The 14,747-nt window shown below is 41.2% G+C and overlaps 1 protein-coding gene across 3 annotated transcripts in view; it reads left to right on the forward strand.

Annotated features, from left to right (window-relative positions):
• DCAF1 (DDB1 and CUL4 associated factor 1) overlaps positions 1 to 14,747 on the forward strand; it is an 81,926-nt gene that overhangs the window by 16,436 nt on the left and 50,743 nt on the right. For all 3 annotated transcript variants that reach the window (XM_069561104.1, XM_069561106.1, XM_069561105.1), the window contains one exon: positions 1,387 to 1,500. In XM_069561104.1, the coding sequence (XP_069417205.1) occupies positions 1,387 to 1,500 (114 nt within the window). The remainder of the gene's footprint in view (positions 1 to 1,386; positions 1,501 to 14,747) is intronic.

A 14,747-nucleotide genomic window follows, 5' to 3' on the forward strand; every position in this document is an offset into this window, starting at 1 on the left:
CACCTTGAGTTCTGCATGTCCAATTGCTTGCCCCGTAGTCTGTTTCTCATTCTCTAGCTCAGTGATAGTGTCCTTTCCTAACCAGCTAGAAGTTCCTTTATTCCTCTAGCGTGTGTGCATGCTCAGTCATGTCTGTCTCATCTTTGTGACCCCATGGACTGTACCCCACTGGGCTCTTCTGTCCATGGGATTTTTCCCAGCAAGAATACTGGAGCAGGTTGCCATTTCCTCCTCCAGGGGATCTTCCTGACCCAGAAATTGAACCTGCATCTCTTGAGTCTCCTGCATTGGCATCTCCTGATTCTTTACCACTGGCGCCGCCTGGAAAGCCCCCTTTATTCCTCTAAGCTCTCTTATTCAGTGAAGTTACAGCTCTTATGGGTCCCTACCCCTAGCCTTCACAAATCCCTCGACTGCTTTCTGCCCTTGTTCCCAGACCTTAGGCTAACCACCACCATACCTCTGTTGGTACTGCAATAGCCTCTTAATTGGTTTCTCTTCTTATTTGTCTTCCTCCAACCCATTCTTTATCAAATGCAAAAAGTGATCATGGCACTCACTGTCTTGCTTAAAATGCATTAGTGGTTTCCCATTGCTCTCATGATGAACTTTAAATTTCTTATTTTGGTTTGTAAACCTGTTTGTCATGGCCTTTTTCTTTCAATTTTTAGTTCTTGCCCTTTGCCTCCTTTCCTTTTCACCCCTTGTTAGCTGTTCCTCCTTGTTCTTCATGGTCTTGCTTGGCACCCCTTCCTCTCTGCAGCCTTTCTGATTCCTTTGCAAGGTTTATGATCTCCTCCAGGCTTCTGTAGCATCCTGTACTTATGATACTTGTTTTTCCCAGCTGTCATCTTTTTTGGATTATGAACCTTTTGGTGATGGGACTGTGTCTTATCCACTATTGTATATCTAGTAACAGAACACAGTGCCACTTAGAGAGCCAGTGTTTTTTTATCTCATGAGTGCCAAAAAGCATTATTATTATATTTATATAAAATATGAAACTCAAAGTTTTTTCATTAATCATTGTCAAGAATCAGGGAGAGGTGAGGGGAGGCTTGTCTTGCTCTGTTTTATCTTTCTGAAAAAGTATAAGGATGGGAGGTGATTTTTTTGTGATAACTCTTGAGTTTTAATTTCTGTGGTTGCTGAGTTGTTGTTTGAAGGGAATTTGACTTTAAAATGGCAGAAGTACTTGTATGGTATCATGGCATAGCAGGATCATAATTATTTCCAATAATTATAGGTTTAGTTAGTAATGTTAGGTATAGCCTTACAATCTTTAATATTCTTTAGGCAAGCTATGGGAATATGGTATGGATTTATTAGACTTCATTAATTTGATTGGGTTGAATTTCAGATGAAAAGTATCGCTCTTCTTTACAGCTGGTGAATGCATATGTGATGACAAGCCGAGAGCCCCCTTTAAACACTGCAGCTTGCAGACTCCTACTGGACATCATGCCCGGGCTGGAAACTGCTGTTGTCTTTCAAGAAAAGGTACTTCCTAAAAAGAAAAGTCATTGTTTCATTAAATTTTCAAAAAAATGTTTGTTTATTGCTCGCGTCAGGTCTTAGTTGTGGTACCTGGTGCGTGGGGCCCCTGCTGCGTTGTGGGATCTTCTGTTGCAGCGCACGAACTCTCTGGTTGTGGCTGGTGGGCTCCGAGTTGTGGCCCTCAGGCGTAGTTGCTCTGCAGCATGTGGAATCTTAGTTTCTTGTTTGTGTGTATGTCTTAGTTGCTCAGTTGTGTCGGACTCTTTGCCACCCCGTGAACTGTAGCCTGCCAGGCTCCTCTGTCGATGGCGTTCTCCAGGCAAGAATACTGGAATGGGGATCCATTCCCTTCTCCAGAGGATCTTTTCAACCCAGGGATTGAACCTGGGTTTCCTGCATTGCAGGCACATTCTTTCCTGCTTAATCCACCACAGAGCCCCTTAGTTTCCTGACCAGGGATCAAACCTGCATCCCCTGCATTGCTTGGTGGGTTCTTAATTACTGGACAACCAAGGGGAAGTCCCATCATTTTATTATTTAATTGAGTGGTGCTCTGTTTGATTTTTCTTTCTTAAAATAATTGTTACAGTTTTTCTTACTTTATTCTAGTAGTAATCTATATTATAAAAACTTAAGAAAACAAGAAAAAATTAAAGTAACTAGTTAGTGAGTACTTAAATAGTACTTGCTGCTTGTGTGTACAGTATTTTTAAAATCTTAAGCTCATATGTTTTTAGAATGGATTTTTGATCCTATCCAAACTCTTATTTTTTTTTAGTTAAAAAATTTTTTTAAAATTGTTTCTTCACAATGTTGTGTTAGTTTCTGTTGTACAGCAAGATAAATCAGTTATGTGTATGCGTATAGCCACCTTTTTTAGATTTTCTTTCCGTTTATGTCACCACAGAGCATTGAGGAGAGTTCCCTGTGCGATACAGTATGTTCTCATTAGTTATCTATTTTATATATAGTAATATGACATATACCTGTCAATCCCAGTCTCCTGTCTCATCCCACCTTCCCCTCTCCTCCGTGGTAACCATAAGTTTGTTTTCCACATGTGTAATTTGTGACTCTGTTTCTGCTTTGCAGACAAATTCATCTGTACCATTTTTCTAGATTCCGCATATAAGCTATGTTATCCTTATCTTCCTCATACTGACTGACTTCACTCTGTATGCCAGTCTCTGGGTCCTTCACGTTGCTGCAAATGGCATAATTTAGTCCTTTTTATCACTGAGCTCTGTTTTGTTGTACACACGTACCACGTCTTCCTTAGTCCTCTGTTGATGAATGCTGAGGTTGCTTCCATGTCCCGGCTATTGCAAATAGTGCCACGTCACAGTGTGGGCGTCCTTTTGAATTACAGTTTCTCGGTTATATATCCAGGAGTGGGACTGCTGGCTCATATGGTAGCTGTGTTTCTAGGTTTTTCAGGAACCTCCATATTCCATAGTGGCTGTACCAGTTTACATTCCTGCCAACAATGTAGGAGATTTCCCTTTTCTCCACACCCTCTCCAGCGTTTATACTTTATAGATTCTTTAATGATGGCTGTTCAGACCAGTGTGAGGTGATACCTCATTGTAGTTTTAAAAAAATATTTATTTTTATTTGCTTATTTATTTGGCTGTGCTGGGTCTTAGTTGGGGCCTGAGGGATCTTCAGTCTTAAGTTGCGGCATGTGGGCTCTGTGGTTCTGAGTTGTTGTTCGAAGGGAATTTGACTTTAAAGTGGCAGAAGAACTTGTGTAGTATCATCATGGCGTAGCAGGATCAGAATTCTAGCAATTATCGGTTTAGTTAGTAATGTTAGGTATAGTCTTACAGTCTTCTCTTGCCTCCAGTCTTTCCCAGCATCAGGGTCTTTTCCAGTGAGTCAGCTCTCCCCATCAGGTGGTCAAAGTATTAGAGCTTCAGCTTCAGTATCAGTGCTTCCAATGAATATTCAGGATTAGTTTCCTTTAGGATTGACTGGTTTGATCTCCTTGCCATCCAAAGGACTCTCAAGACTCTTCTCCAAGAGCATAGTTCAAAAGCATCAATTCCTCAGTGCTCAGCCTTCTTTATGGTCCAACTCTCACATCTGTACATAAATACTTGAAAAGCCATAGGTTTGACTGGATGGACCTTTGTCAGCAAAGTAATGTTTATGCTTTTAAGTAAGCTGTCTAGGTTTGTCATAACTTTTCTTCCAAGGAGCAAGCGTCTTTTAATTTCATGGCTGCAGTCACTGTCAACAGACATTAGGAGCCCAGGAAAATAAAATCTGTCACTGTTTACACTTTTTCCCCATCTACTTGCCATGAAGTAATGGGACTGATGGGACCGGATGCCATGATCTTAGTTTTTTGAAAGTTGAGATTTAAGCCAGCTTTTTCATTCTCTTCTTTGAACCTCATCAAGAGGCTGTTTAGTTCCTCTTTGCTTTTTGCCATTAGGGTGGTGTCATCTGTGTACCTGAGGTTATTGCAGCTTGTGCTTTATCTAGCCCGACATTTTGCATGATGTACTCTGATGTACTCTGCACGTAAGTTAAATAAGCAGGGTGACAATATACAGCCTTGATGTACGCCTTTCCCAGTTTGGAACCAGTCTTTGTTCCATGTCTGGTTCTAACTGTTGCTTCTTGACCTGCATGCAGGTTTCTCAGGAGGCAGGTAAGGTGGACTGACTGGTATTCACATCTCTTTAAGAATTTTCCATGGTTTGTTGTGGAGAAGGAACTGGCAACCCACTCCGGTGTTCTTGCCTTGAGAATCCCTGGGACAGGGGAGCCTGGTGGGCTGCTGTCTATGGGGTTGCACAGAGTTGGACATGACTGAAGCGACTTAGCAGCAGCAGCAGAAGCATGGTTTGTTGTGATCCACACAGTCAAAGGTTTTAGCAGTGTCAGTGAGACAGAAGTACATGTTTTTCTGGAATTCCCTTGCTTTCTCTATGATCCAATGTCTGTTGGCAATTTGATGCCTTTTCTAAATCTGGCTTGTACATCTGGAAGTTCTTCATTCATGTACTGCTGAAGCCTCGCTTGGAGAATTTGGAGCATTACTTTGCTAGCATGCGATTGTGTGGTAGTTTGAGCATTCCTTGGCATTCCCCTTCTTTGGGATTGGAATGAAAACTGACCTTTTCCAGTCCTGTGGCCACTGCTGAGTTTTCCAAATCTGCTGGCATATTGAGTGGAGCACTTTCACAGCATCATCTTTTAGGATTTGAAATAGCTCAGCTCGAATTCCATCACCTCCACCAGCTTTGTTAGTAGTAATGCTTCCTATGGCCGACTTGACTTCATTCTCCAGGATGTCCGGCTCTAGGTAGGTGATTACACTATCTTGGTTATCAGGGTCATTAATATCTTTTTGTATAGCTCTGTGTATTCTTGCCACCTTTTCCTAATATCTTCTGCTTCTGTTGTATCTATACCATTTCTGTCCATTTTTGCATGAAATTTTCCCTTGGTATCTCTGATTTTCTTGAAGAGATCTCAAGTCTTTCCCAGTCTCTTATTTTCCTTTGTTTCTTTGCATTGTTCACTTAAGGTTTTCTTATCTTTCCTTGCTATTCTTTGGAACTCTGCATTCAGTTAAGTATATTTTTCCTTTTCTCCTTTGTCTTTTGCTTCTCTTCTTTTCTCAGCTATTTCTAAGTCCTCCTCAGACAACCATTTTGTCTTGCTGTATTTCTTTTTCTTGGGGATGGTTTTAGTCACCACTTCCTATACAGTGTTAGGAACCTCCGTCCATAGTTCTTCAGATACTCTGTGTCAGATTAATCCCTGGAATCTATTTGTAACTTCTACTGTATAATCCTAAGGGATTTGATTTAGGTCATACTTGAATGGCCTAGTGATTTTCCCTACTTTCTTCTATTTGAGCCTGAATTTTGCATTAAGGAGCTCATGGTCTGAGCCACAGTCAGCTCCACGTCTAGTTTTTGCTGACTGTATAGAGCTTCTCCATTCTCAGCTGCAAAGAATATAATCAGTCTGATTTCTGTATTGACCATCTGGCGATGTCCATATGTAGAGTCATCTCTGGTGTTGTTGGAAGAGGGTGTTTGCTATGAACAGTGTGTTCTCTCGGCAAAACTCTGTTAGCCTTTGCCCTGCTTCATTTTGTGCTCCAAGGTCAAACTTACCTTTTACTCCAGGTATCTTTTGACTTCCTACTTTTGCATTCCAGTCCCCTATGATGAAAAGGACTTCCCTGGTGGCTCAGATGGTAAAGCGTCTGCCTACAACGTGGGAGACGTGGGTTCAATCCCTGGGTTGGGAAGATCTCCTGGAGAAGGAAATGGCAACCCACTCCAGTACTCTTGCCTGGAAAATCCCATGAATGGAGGAGCCTGTTAGGTTACAGTCCATGTTGTCGCAAAGAATCGGACACAACTGAGCAACTTCACTTCATGATGAAAAGAACATTTTTTTTGGCTGTTAGTTCTAGAAGGTCTTGTAGATCATCATAGAACTGTTCAACTTCAGCTTCATTGGCATTAGTGGTTGGGGCATAGACTTGGATTACTGTGATATTGAATGGTTTGCCTTGGAAATGAGATCTTTCTGTCATTCTTGAGATTGCACCCAAGTACTGCATTTTGGACTTTTTTGTTGACTATGAGGGCTACTCCATTTCTTCTAAAGGATTCTTGCTCACAGTAGGTATAATGGTCATCTGAATTAAATCCACCCATTCCCATCCATTTTAGTTCACTGATTCCTAAAATGTCTATGTTCACTCTTGCCATCCCGCTTGACCACTTCCAATTTACCTTGATTCATGGGCCTGACATTCCAGGTTCCTATGCAGTATTGCTCTTCATAGCATTGAACTTTTCTCTCACCACCAGACACATCGACAACTGGGCGTTGTTTCCTCTTTGGTTCAGCTTCCTCATTCCTTCTGGAGCTATTTCTCCGTTCTTCTCCAGTAGCATATTGGACACCTACTGACCTGCTGGAGGGTTCATCTTTCAGTGTCATATCTTTTTGGCTTTTCATGCTGTTCATGGGGTTCTCAAAGACAATGATGCTGAATTGGTTTGCCATTTTTTTCTCCAGTGGACCACGTTTTGTTAGAACTCCCCACTTTGACCTGTTCATCTTGGGCGGCTCATAGTTTCACTGACAAGGCTGTGATCCATGTGATCATTTTGGTTAGTTTTCTGTGATTCTGGTCTTCATTCTGTCTGTGCTCTGATGGATGAGGATAAGAGGCTTGTCCAAACTTCTCATAGGAGGGACCGGCTATGGGGAACACAGAGTCTTCCTCCGGTGGGCAGGGCCATGCTCAGTAAATCTTTAGTCCAATTTCCTGCTTATGGGTGAGGCTGTGTTCTCTCCCTGTAGTTTGGCCTGAGGCAGCCCAGTCCTAGAGTTTGGTGGTGGTAATTTTACATTCAGTTCAGTTGCTCAGTTGTGTCTGACTCTTTGTGACCCCATGGACTGCAGCACACCAGGCGTCCCTGTCCATCACCAACTCCTGGAGTTTACTCAAACTCATGTCCATCGAGTTGGTGATGCCTTCCAACCATCTCATCCTCTGTCATCCCCTTGTCTTCCTGCCTTAAGTATTTCCCTGCATCAGGGTCTTTTCCAGTGAGTCAGTTCTTTGCATCAGGTGGCCAAAGTATTGGAGTTTCAGCTTCAGCATCAGTCCTTCCAGTGAATATAGAGGACTGATTTCCTTTACGATTGTCTGGTTTGATCTCCTTGCAGTCCAAGGGACTCTCAAGAGTCTTCTCCAACACTACAGTTCAAGCCATCAATTCTTTGGCACTCAGCTTTCTTCATAGTCTAACTCTCACATTTATACATGACTACTGGAAAAACCATAGCTTTGACTAGATGGACCTTTGTGGGCAAAGTACTGTCTCTGCTTTTTAATATGCTGTCTAGGTTGGTCATAACTTTTCTTCGAAGGAGCAAGTCTTTTTTAATTTCATGGCTTCAGTCACCATCTGCAGTGATTTTGGAGCACCGCCCCCCCCTCCCTCCCTGCCCCAAAATAAAGTCAGCCACTGTTTCCACTGTTTCCCCATCTATTTGCCATGAAGTGTTGGGACCAGATACCATGATCTTAATTTTACATTGGAACCCATGTATTATATGTGTGAAAGAGTTTTCTTGAACATTGTTTAGCTGTTTGGGCAATGTGTCCTTATAGTTTTGTTTTATTTCTTTATTTAAAAGCTGGTTGTAATTTACTAAGTTGATGCTTTTTGAACTGCTATTAAAAAAGTTTGCTTGCTTGTACTTTAGAGATATTGGAAGAACTTTAGGACTTCCCAGGTGGCGCTAGTGGTAAAGAATCTGCTTGCCAATGCAGGAGACACAAGAGTTTGTTTTATTTTTTCCTTTTTTTCCTGTTTATGCTTGCTGCTTTTTATTTTTAGTAGAAGTATAGTTGATTTATAGTGTTACGTTAATTTCTGCTATACAACCAGGTGACTCAGTTATACACATATATACATTCTTTTTATTTATACACACACACACACACACACACACACACACACACACTTTTCCATTATGGTATATCCCAGGAGATTGGATCTAGTTCCCTTGCTGTGCACTAGGACATTGTTATTTATTCATTCTAAATGTAATATGCGTGCGTGCGTGAGTGCTAAGTTGCTTCAGTTGAGTCCAACTCTATGCAACCCTATGGCCTGTATAGTTTATATCTACTAACCCCAAACTCCCAGTCCTTCCCGCTCCCTCTACCCGCCCTCCTTGGCAACCACAGGTCTGTCCTATATGTCTTTGAGCCTGTTCTCTTCAGTTCAGTTCAGCTCAGTCGTGTCTGACTGTTTGTGACCCCATGAATCGCAGCACACCAGGCCTCCCTGTCCATCACCAACTCCCGGAGTTCACTCAGACTCACGTCCAGCGAGTCGGTGATGCCATCCAGCCATTTCATCCTCTGTCGTCCTCTTCTCCTCCTGTCCCCAATCCCTCCCATCATCAGTCTTTTCCAATGAGTCAACTCTTTGCATGAGGTGGCCAAAGTACTGGAGTTTCAGCTTTAGCATCATTCCCTCCAAAGAAACCCAGGGCTGATCTCCTTTAGAATGGACTGGTTGGATCTCCTTGCAGTCCAGGAGACTCTCAAGAATCTTCTCCAACACCTCAGTTCAAAAGCATCAATTCTTCGGCACTCAGCTTTCTTCACAGTCCAACTCTCACATCCATGCATGACCACTGGAAAAACCATAGCCTTGACTAGACAGACCTTTGTTGGCAAAGTAATGTCTCTGCTTTTGAATATGCTATCTAGGTTGGTCATAACTTTTCTTCCAAGGAGTAAGCGTCTTTTAATTTCATGGCTACAGTCACCATCTGCAGTGATTTTGGAGCCCCCCAAAATAAAGTCAGCCACTGTTTCCACTGTTTCCCCATCTATTTGCCATGAAGTGATGGGACCAGATGCCATGATCTTCATTTTCTAAATGTTGAGCTTTAAGCCAACTTTTTCCCTCTCCTCTTTCACTTTCATCAAGAGGTTTTTTAGTTCCTCTTCACTTTCTGCCATTTGAGCCTGTAAATAGTTCATTTGTGCCATATTTTAGATTCCACATATAAGTGATATTGTATATTTGTTTTTGCCTGTCGAACTTACTTCACTTAGTGTGATAATCTCCAGGCCCATCCGTGTTGCTGCGAACGACACTATCACATTCTTTTCAGTGGTCGAGTAGTGTTCTACTGTGTATACATACCACATCATCTTTATCCATTCATCTGTCACTGGACGTTTTGGTTGTTTCCTGGTCTTGGCTATTGTGTGACTAGTACTGCTATGAGCACAGGGGTGCTTGTATCTTTTTGAATTATACTTTTGTCTAGGTATATGCCCAGTACTGGGATTGCTAGATTGTGGTAACTCTGTTTTTATTTTTTGAGGGACCTCTGTGCTGTTTTCCGTAGTAGCTGCATGAACTTACATTCTCCCCAACAGTTTAGGAGGCTTCCATTTTCTCTACACCCTCTCCAGAATTTGTTATTTTATAGACTTTTAAATGATGACTGTTCTTTTCTTCCCCCTAATGATGGCCATTCTGACCAGTGTGAGGTGATACTTCATTGTTTGTTTGTTTTTAATCATTTTACCTCTATTTATTTATTTGTGGCCATGCTGGGTCTTTGTTGCTGTTTGGGCTTTTCTCTAGTAGCGAAAAGCAGGGGCTGCTCTCTAGTTGTGCTCGAGGGCTTCTCATTGTGGTGGCTTCTCATGTTGAGGAGCACGGCCTCTAGGGCTCTTTGGCTTCAGTAGTTGAAGCTTCCAAGCTCAGTAGTTACTGCTCCTGGGCTCCAGAGCACAGGCTCCATAGTTGTGGCGAATGGGCTTAGTTGTTCAACATGCGGGAATCTTCCCAGATCAGGGATCCAACCTGTGTCTCCTGCACGGCCTGGTGGATTCTTTACCCCTCAGCCACTGGGGAATCCCTCACTGTAGTTTTGTTTTGCATTTCTCTAATAGAAAGCATCTTCTTATGTGCTTACTGCCCCTTTATGTCGTCTTTGGGTTTCCCAGGTAGCTCAGTGGTAAAGAATCTGCCTCCTAAGCAGGAGACCCGAGTTTGATCCCTAGGTTGGAAAGATCCCTTGAAGAAGGAAATGGCAACCCACTCCAGTATTCTTGCCTGGAAAATCCCATGAACAGGGGAGCCTGGCAGGTTATAATCCATGGGTCACAAAGAGTTGGACAACTTCCAGCAACTAAGCAGCAACAGCAGCATGTATTTTCTCCCCTTCTGTAGGTTGTTTTTTCATTTTTTTATGATTTCCTTTGGTGTGGAAAAGCTTTTATTAGTTTCCATTTGTTTATTTTGTTTTTATTTCTATTGCCTTGGTAGACTGACCTAAGAAAATATTGGTACAATTTATATTAGAGACTGTTTGGTCCATGCTTCCTTCTAGAAATTGTATGGCGTTATGTATTATGTTTGTCTTTAAGCCATTTTGAGTTTATTTTTGTGCATGATGTGGGGGTGTATCCCAATTTCATTGATTTACATACACCTCCAACTTTCCCAATACCGGTTGCTGAAGAGACTGTCTTTTTCCCATTTTATATTCTTGACTCCTTGGTCGAAGATTCATTGATGTTAGGTGTGTGGGTTTATTTTTGGGCTGTCTGTTCTGTTCTGTTGATCTGGATGTCTATTTTTGTATCAATATCACATTGTTTTGATTACGTAGCTTTGTAGTATTGTGTGAAGTCTGGGAGAGTTGTCTCCTGGTTTGTTTTTTTCCCTCAGGATTCCTTTGGCAATTCGGGTTCTTTTATGGTTCCATCTGAACTTTTGGATTATTTATTCCAAATAGTTTAGTTCTGCAAAAAATGTAATTTGCTAAGAATTGTGTTCAGTCAGTAAATTGTTTTGGGTAGCATTGTTGTTTTAACGATGCATATTTTCTCAATTCAGGAGCATGGGATATCTTCTGATTTCTTTGAATTCTCTTTAATTTCCTTTACTGAAATATTACAGTTCTTAGTGTATAAGTCTTTTGACTTTTTCAGTCAGGTTTATTCCTAGGTATTTTATTTTTTCGGTGTGATTTTGAAAAGTATCATTTTTTTTAACATTCCCGATCTGATATTTCATTGGTAATGAGAAGAAATTTACACAACTGATTTCTAAATGTTAATCTTATACCCTGCTGCTTTACTGAATTCATTTATAAGATCGAGTAGCTTTTGTGTGAAGGTCCGTAGGGTTTTCTGTATATTGTACCATGTCATGTGCGTATAGTGACAGCTTTACCTCTTCCCTTCCAGTTTGCATACCTTTTCTTTCTCTTTTGTCTGATTGCTGAGGCTTGAACTTCCCATACTATGTTGAGTAGAAGTGGTAAGAGCTGGCATCCTTGCCTTGTTCCAGATTTTAGTGGGAATGCTTTCAGGTTTTCACCGTTGAGCTTTATATTGACTGACTGACTGTCAGAAATAGCTTTTATTATGTTGAGATATATTCCCCTCTGTACTCACTTTGGTAAGAGGGTGTTTTGTTTTTTTTTTAAATTTATTTACATATTTAATCATTTTATTTTTGGCTTTGTTGGGTCTTCATTGCTTCACCGGCTTTTCTCTAGTTTCAGTGAGTGGAGGCTACTCACCGTGGCTCATGGCCTTCTGACTGCAGTGGCTTCTCTTACGGGGGAGCATGGGTTAGAGGGTGTTCAGGCTGCACTAGTTGTAGCATTTGGACTGAGCAGTTGCGGCTCCTGGCCTCTGGAGGACAGGCTCAGTAGTTGCGGTGCATAGGCCTGGCTGCTCTGCTGCCCGTGGGATCTTCCCAGATGAGGGGTTGGACCTGTATCTCCTTTATCAGCAGGTATATTCTTTACCGCTGAGCCACCAGGGGAGCCCCTGTAAGAGTTTTTGTCGTGAATGATATTAAATTTTCTTAAATGTTTTCTCTTGTCTATTGAAATGATTGTGTGGTTTTCAAGATTTCTTTTGTTTATATGGTGTATTACATTGGTTTGCATATGGTGAACCATCTTTGTTAACTTGGGATGAATCCTACTTGGTTGTGGAATGTCATCTTTTTCAGTTGTTGTTGGATTCGGTTTGCTAATATTTTGTGGAGAAGTTTTGTGTCTATATTCATCAAGGATATTGACCTGTAATCTTTTTTTTTTCCTCTTCAAAAAGTTTTTTGACTGTATTGGGTGTTTGTTGTTGCGTGAATTTTTTTCTAGTTATGGCAGTCGGGGTCTACTCTCCAGTGGCATGTGAAATCTTCATCAGGGATCAAACCCGTGTCATCTGCACTGGCAGGTGGATTCTTTACCCCCGAGCCACCAAGGAAGCCCTGTAATTTTCTTTTTTGATGGTGTCTTTGTCTGGGTTTTGCTATCAGGGAGACGGTACCTTCATAGAATGTCCTTGGGAGTCTCCTCTTCAATCTTTTGAAGGAATTTGAGAAGGATCAATATAAATTCTTCTTTGTATGTTTGGTAGAACTTGCCTGTGAAGTCATATGGTCCTGGACTTTTGTTTGTAGGGAGTTTTTTTGTTGTTGTTTTTTAAGTTACAGATTTTATTTCACTTTTAGTGAGCAGTCTGTTCAAATTGTCTCTTCTTAGTCTGTTTTGGAGGACTGTATGTTTCTAGAAAGTTGTCTGTTTTTTCTAGGTTGTCAAATTTGTTGGCATATAATTGTAAATTTCTCTTAAGGTTTTTTGTACTTCTATGGTATGGATTGAGGTTTCTCTTTTTTCATTTCTTATTTTGTTTATTTGGGTTCTCTCTTCTCTTCTTGGTGAACCTGACCAGAGGTTTGTTAGTTTTATTTATTATTTCAAAGCATGAACTCTTGGTTCCTTTTTTTTTTTTTCTTTTTTTTTCTTTTTTTTTTTCGGTTGTGCCACGAGGATTGTGGGATCTTAGTTCCCCAACCAGGGATCAGACCCAGGCTCTTGGCAGTGAAAGTGCAGAGTCTTAAGCACTGGACCACTGGGCTTCTTCCTGCCATGGCTTCTCTTGTTGCGGTGCACGGGCTCCTTAGAATTCCCTTTCTGTTTTTTCAACCTCTATTGTATTTATTTCCTCCCTTATCTTTGTTATTTCCTTCCTCCTGCTGACTTTGGGTTTTGTTTGTTCATTTTTTTCTAATTTTTTTAGGTGATAAGTTAGCTTGAGATTTTTCTTTTGTTTTTGAAGAATGCTTGTATCACTCTGAACTTCCCTTTGAGAATTGCTTTTGCTGCCTCCCATAGGTTTTGTATGGTTGTGTTTATCAAGATATTAAAAAAAATTATTTTTGGCTGTGCTGGATGTTTGTTGATATGTGGGCCTTTCTGTCGTTTTGGGGAGCGGGGGCTACTCACCACTTACTGGGCAAGGGCTTCTCGTTGCAGCGGCTTCTCTTGTGGAGTGTAGGCTCTCGGTGCGTGGGCTTCAGCAGCTGTGGTATATGTGGGCTCAGTGGTTGCACCTCTTGGGCTCTAGAGCACGGCCTCAATAGTTGGGGCGCACGGTGCTCGTTGCTCCCTGGTGTGTGAGATCTTCCCAGATGAGGGATCAAACCAATGTGTCCTGCATTGGCAGGCGGAGTCTTTACCACTGAGTTGCCAGGAAAGCCCCTCGTTGTAATTTTGATCTGCATTTCTTCAATAATTCAAACTGTTATTCTTAATGATGAGTAGTCTTCCCCAGTGATGAAGGACAGTCCATCCTGAGGAAGCCTGTCCTGTTCTTGATGGTATTTTATATTCACTCAGTTCACATTTGAAGGGTGTACTGTGCTGTTTATGTTATGTGCTGAGAATAATTAGTCAGCAAGATAAGAGCTTGTATTTGTATATGTATTTGGATGGACAAACACAAACTAATACTTTCAAATAAGAATGCTATGAAAACCAGAAAATGGTAATTTGATAGTGACTGTATACTTGAGTTATAAAACGTTAGTTGCTCAATTTTAGAAGTAATGTGAATATTTTGTCTCTTGCCTTTAAGAATTTGCAGTGTGAACTGGGTATGCCACATAGCTTTCTTTAGATACTAAAAATTTAATCTTCTGAAGCAATCTGAAAGTCTCAATATAGTTAAATGTGTAAACCAAGTGAAAGATCTGGAAATAGATTTTTCTTAACAATTAAGAATTTTATTACATAATTGTACCATATAATGCATTTTAGAGAATAACATTGTTATTAATGCTATAGTTTGCAGTGTTATGTAGACTGGATTAAAAAATTTCTCATTAGTTAACCATTGTGGGAGACCAAAAGAAATCTATCTTCTGTGAAAAATGTTTTAATGTTGAGTTCTTTTGAAAAGCATGATGAAAATGAGACATTCACAGCAGTGTATCTGTATATACAAGATTTGTAGATGATTACCGATGTGTTTACTAGTCTTTGTAAGAGTGTCCTGGTTGTCACTGTAGGCAAATTATCTCTCGGTTCAGTAGCTCAGTCGTGTCTGACAGTTTGTGACCCCATGGACTGCAGCACACTAGGCCTCCCTGTCCATCACCAGCTCCCGGAGTTTACTCAGACTCATGTCCATTGAGTCAGTGATGCCATCCAACCATCTCATCCTCTGTCGTCCCCTTCTCCCACCTTCAATCTTTGCCAGCATCAGGGCCTTTTCCAGTGAGTCAGTTCTTTGCATCAGGTGGCCAAAGTATTGGAGTTTCAGCTTCAGCATCAGTCTTTCTAATGAATATTCAGGACTGATTTCCTTTAGGATTGACTGGTTGGATGTCCCTGCAGTCCAAAAGACTCTCAAGAGT

The sequence above is a fragment of the Ovis canadensis genome, chromosome 19 (assembly GCF_042477335.2).
Source record: "Ovis canadensis isolate MfBH-ARS-UI-01 breed Bighorn chromosome 19, ARS-UI_OviCan_v2, whole genome shotgun sequence".
In the NCBI taxonomy this organism is placed as follows: Eukaryota; Metazoa; Chordata; class Mammalia; order Artiodactyla; family Bovidae; genus Ovis; species Ovis canadensis.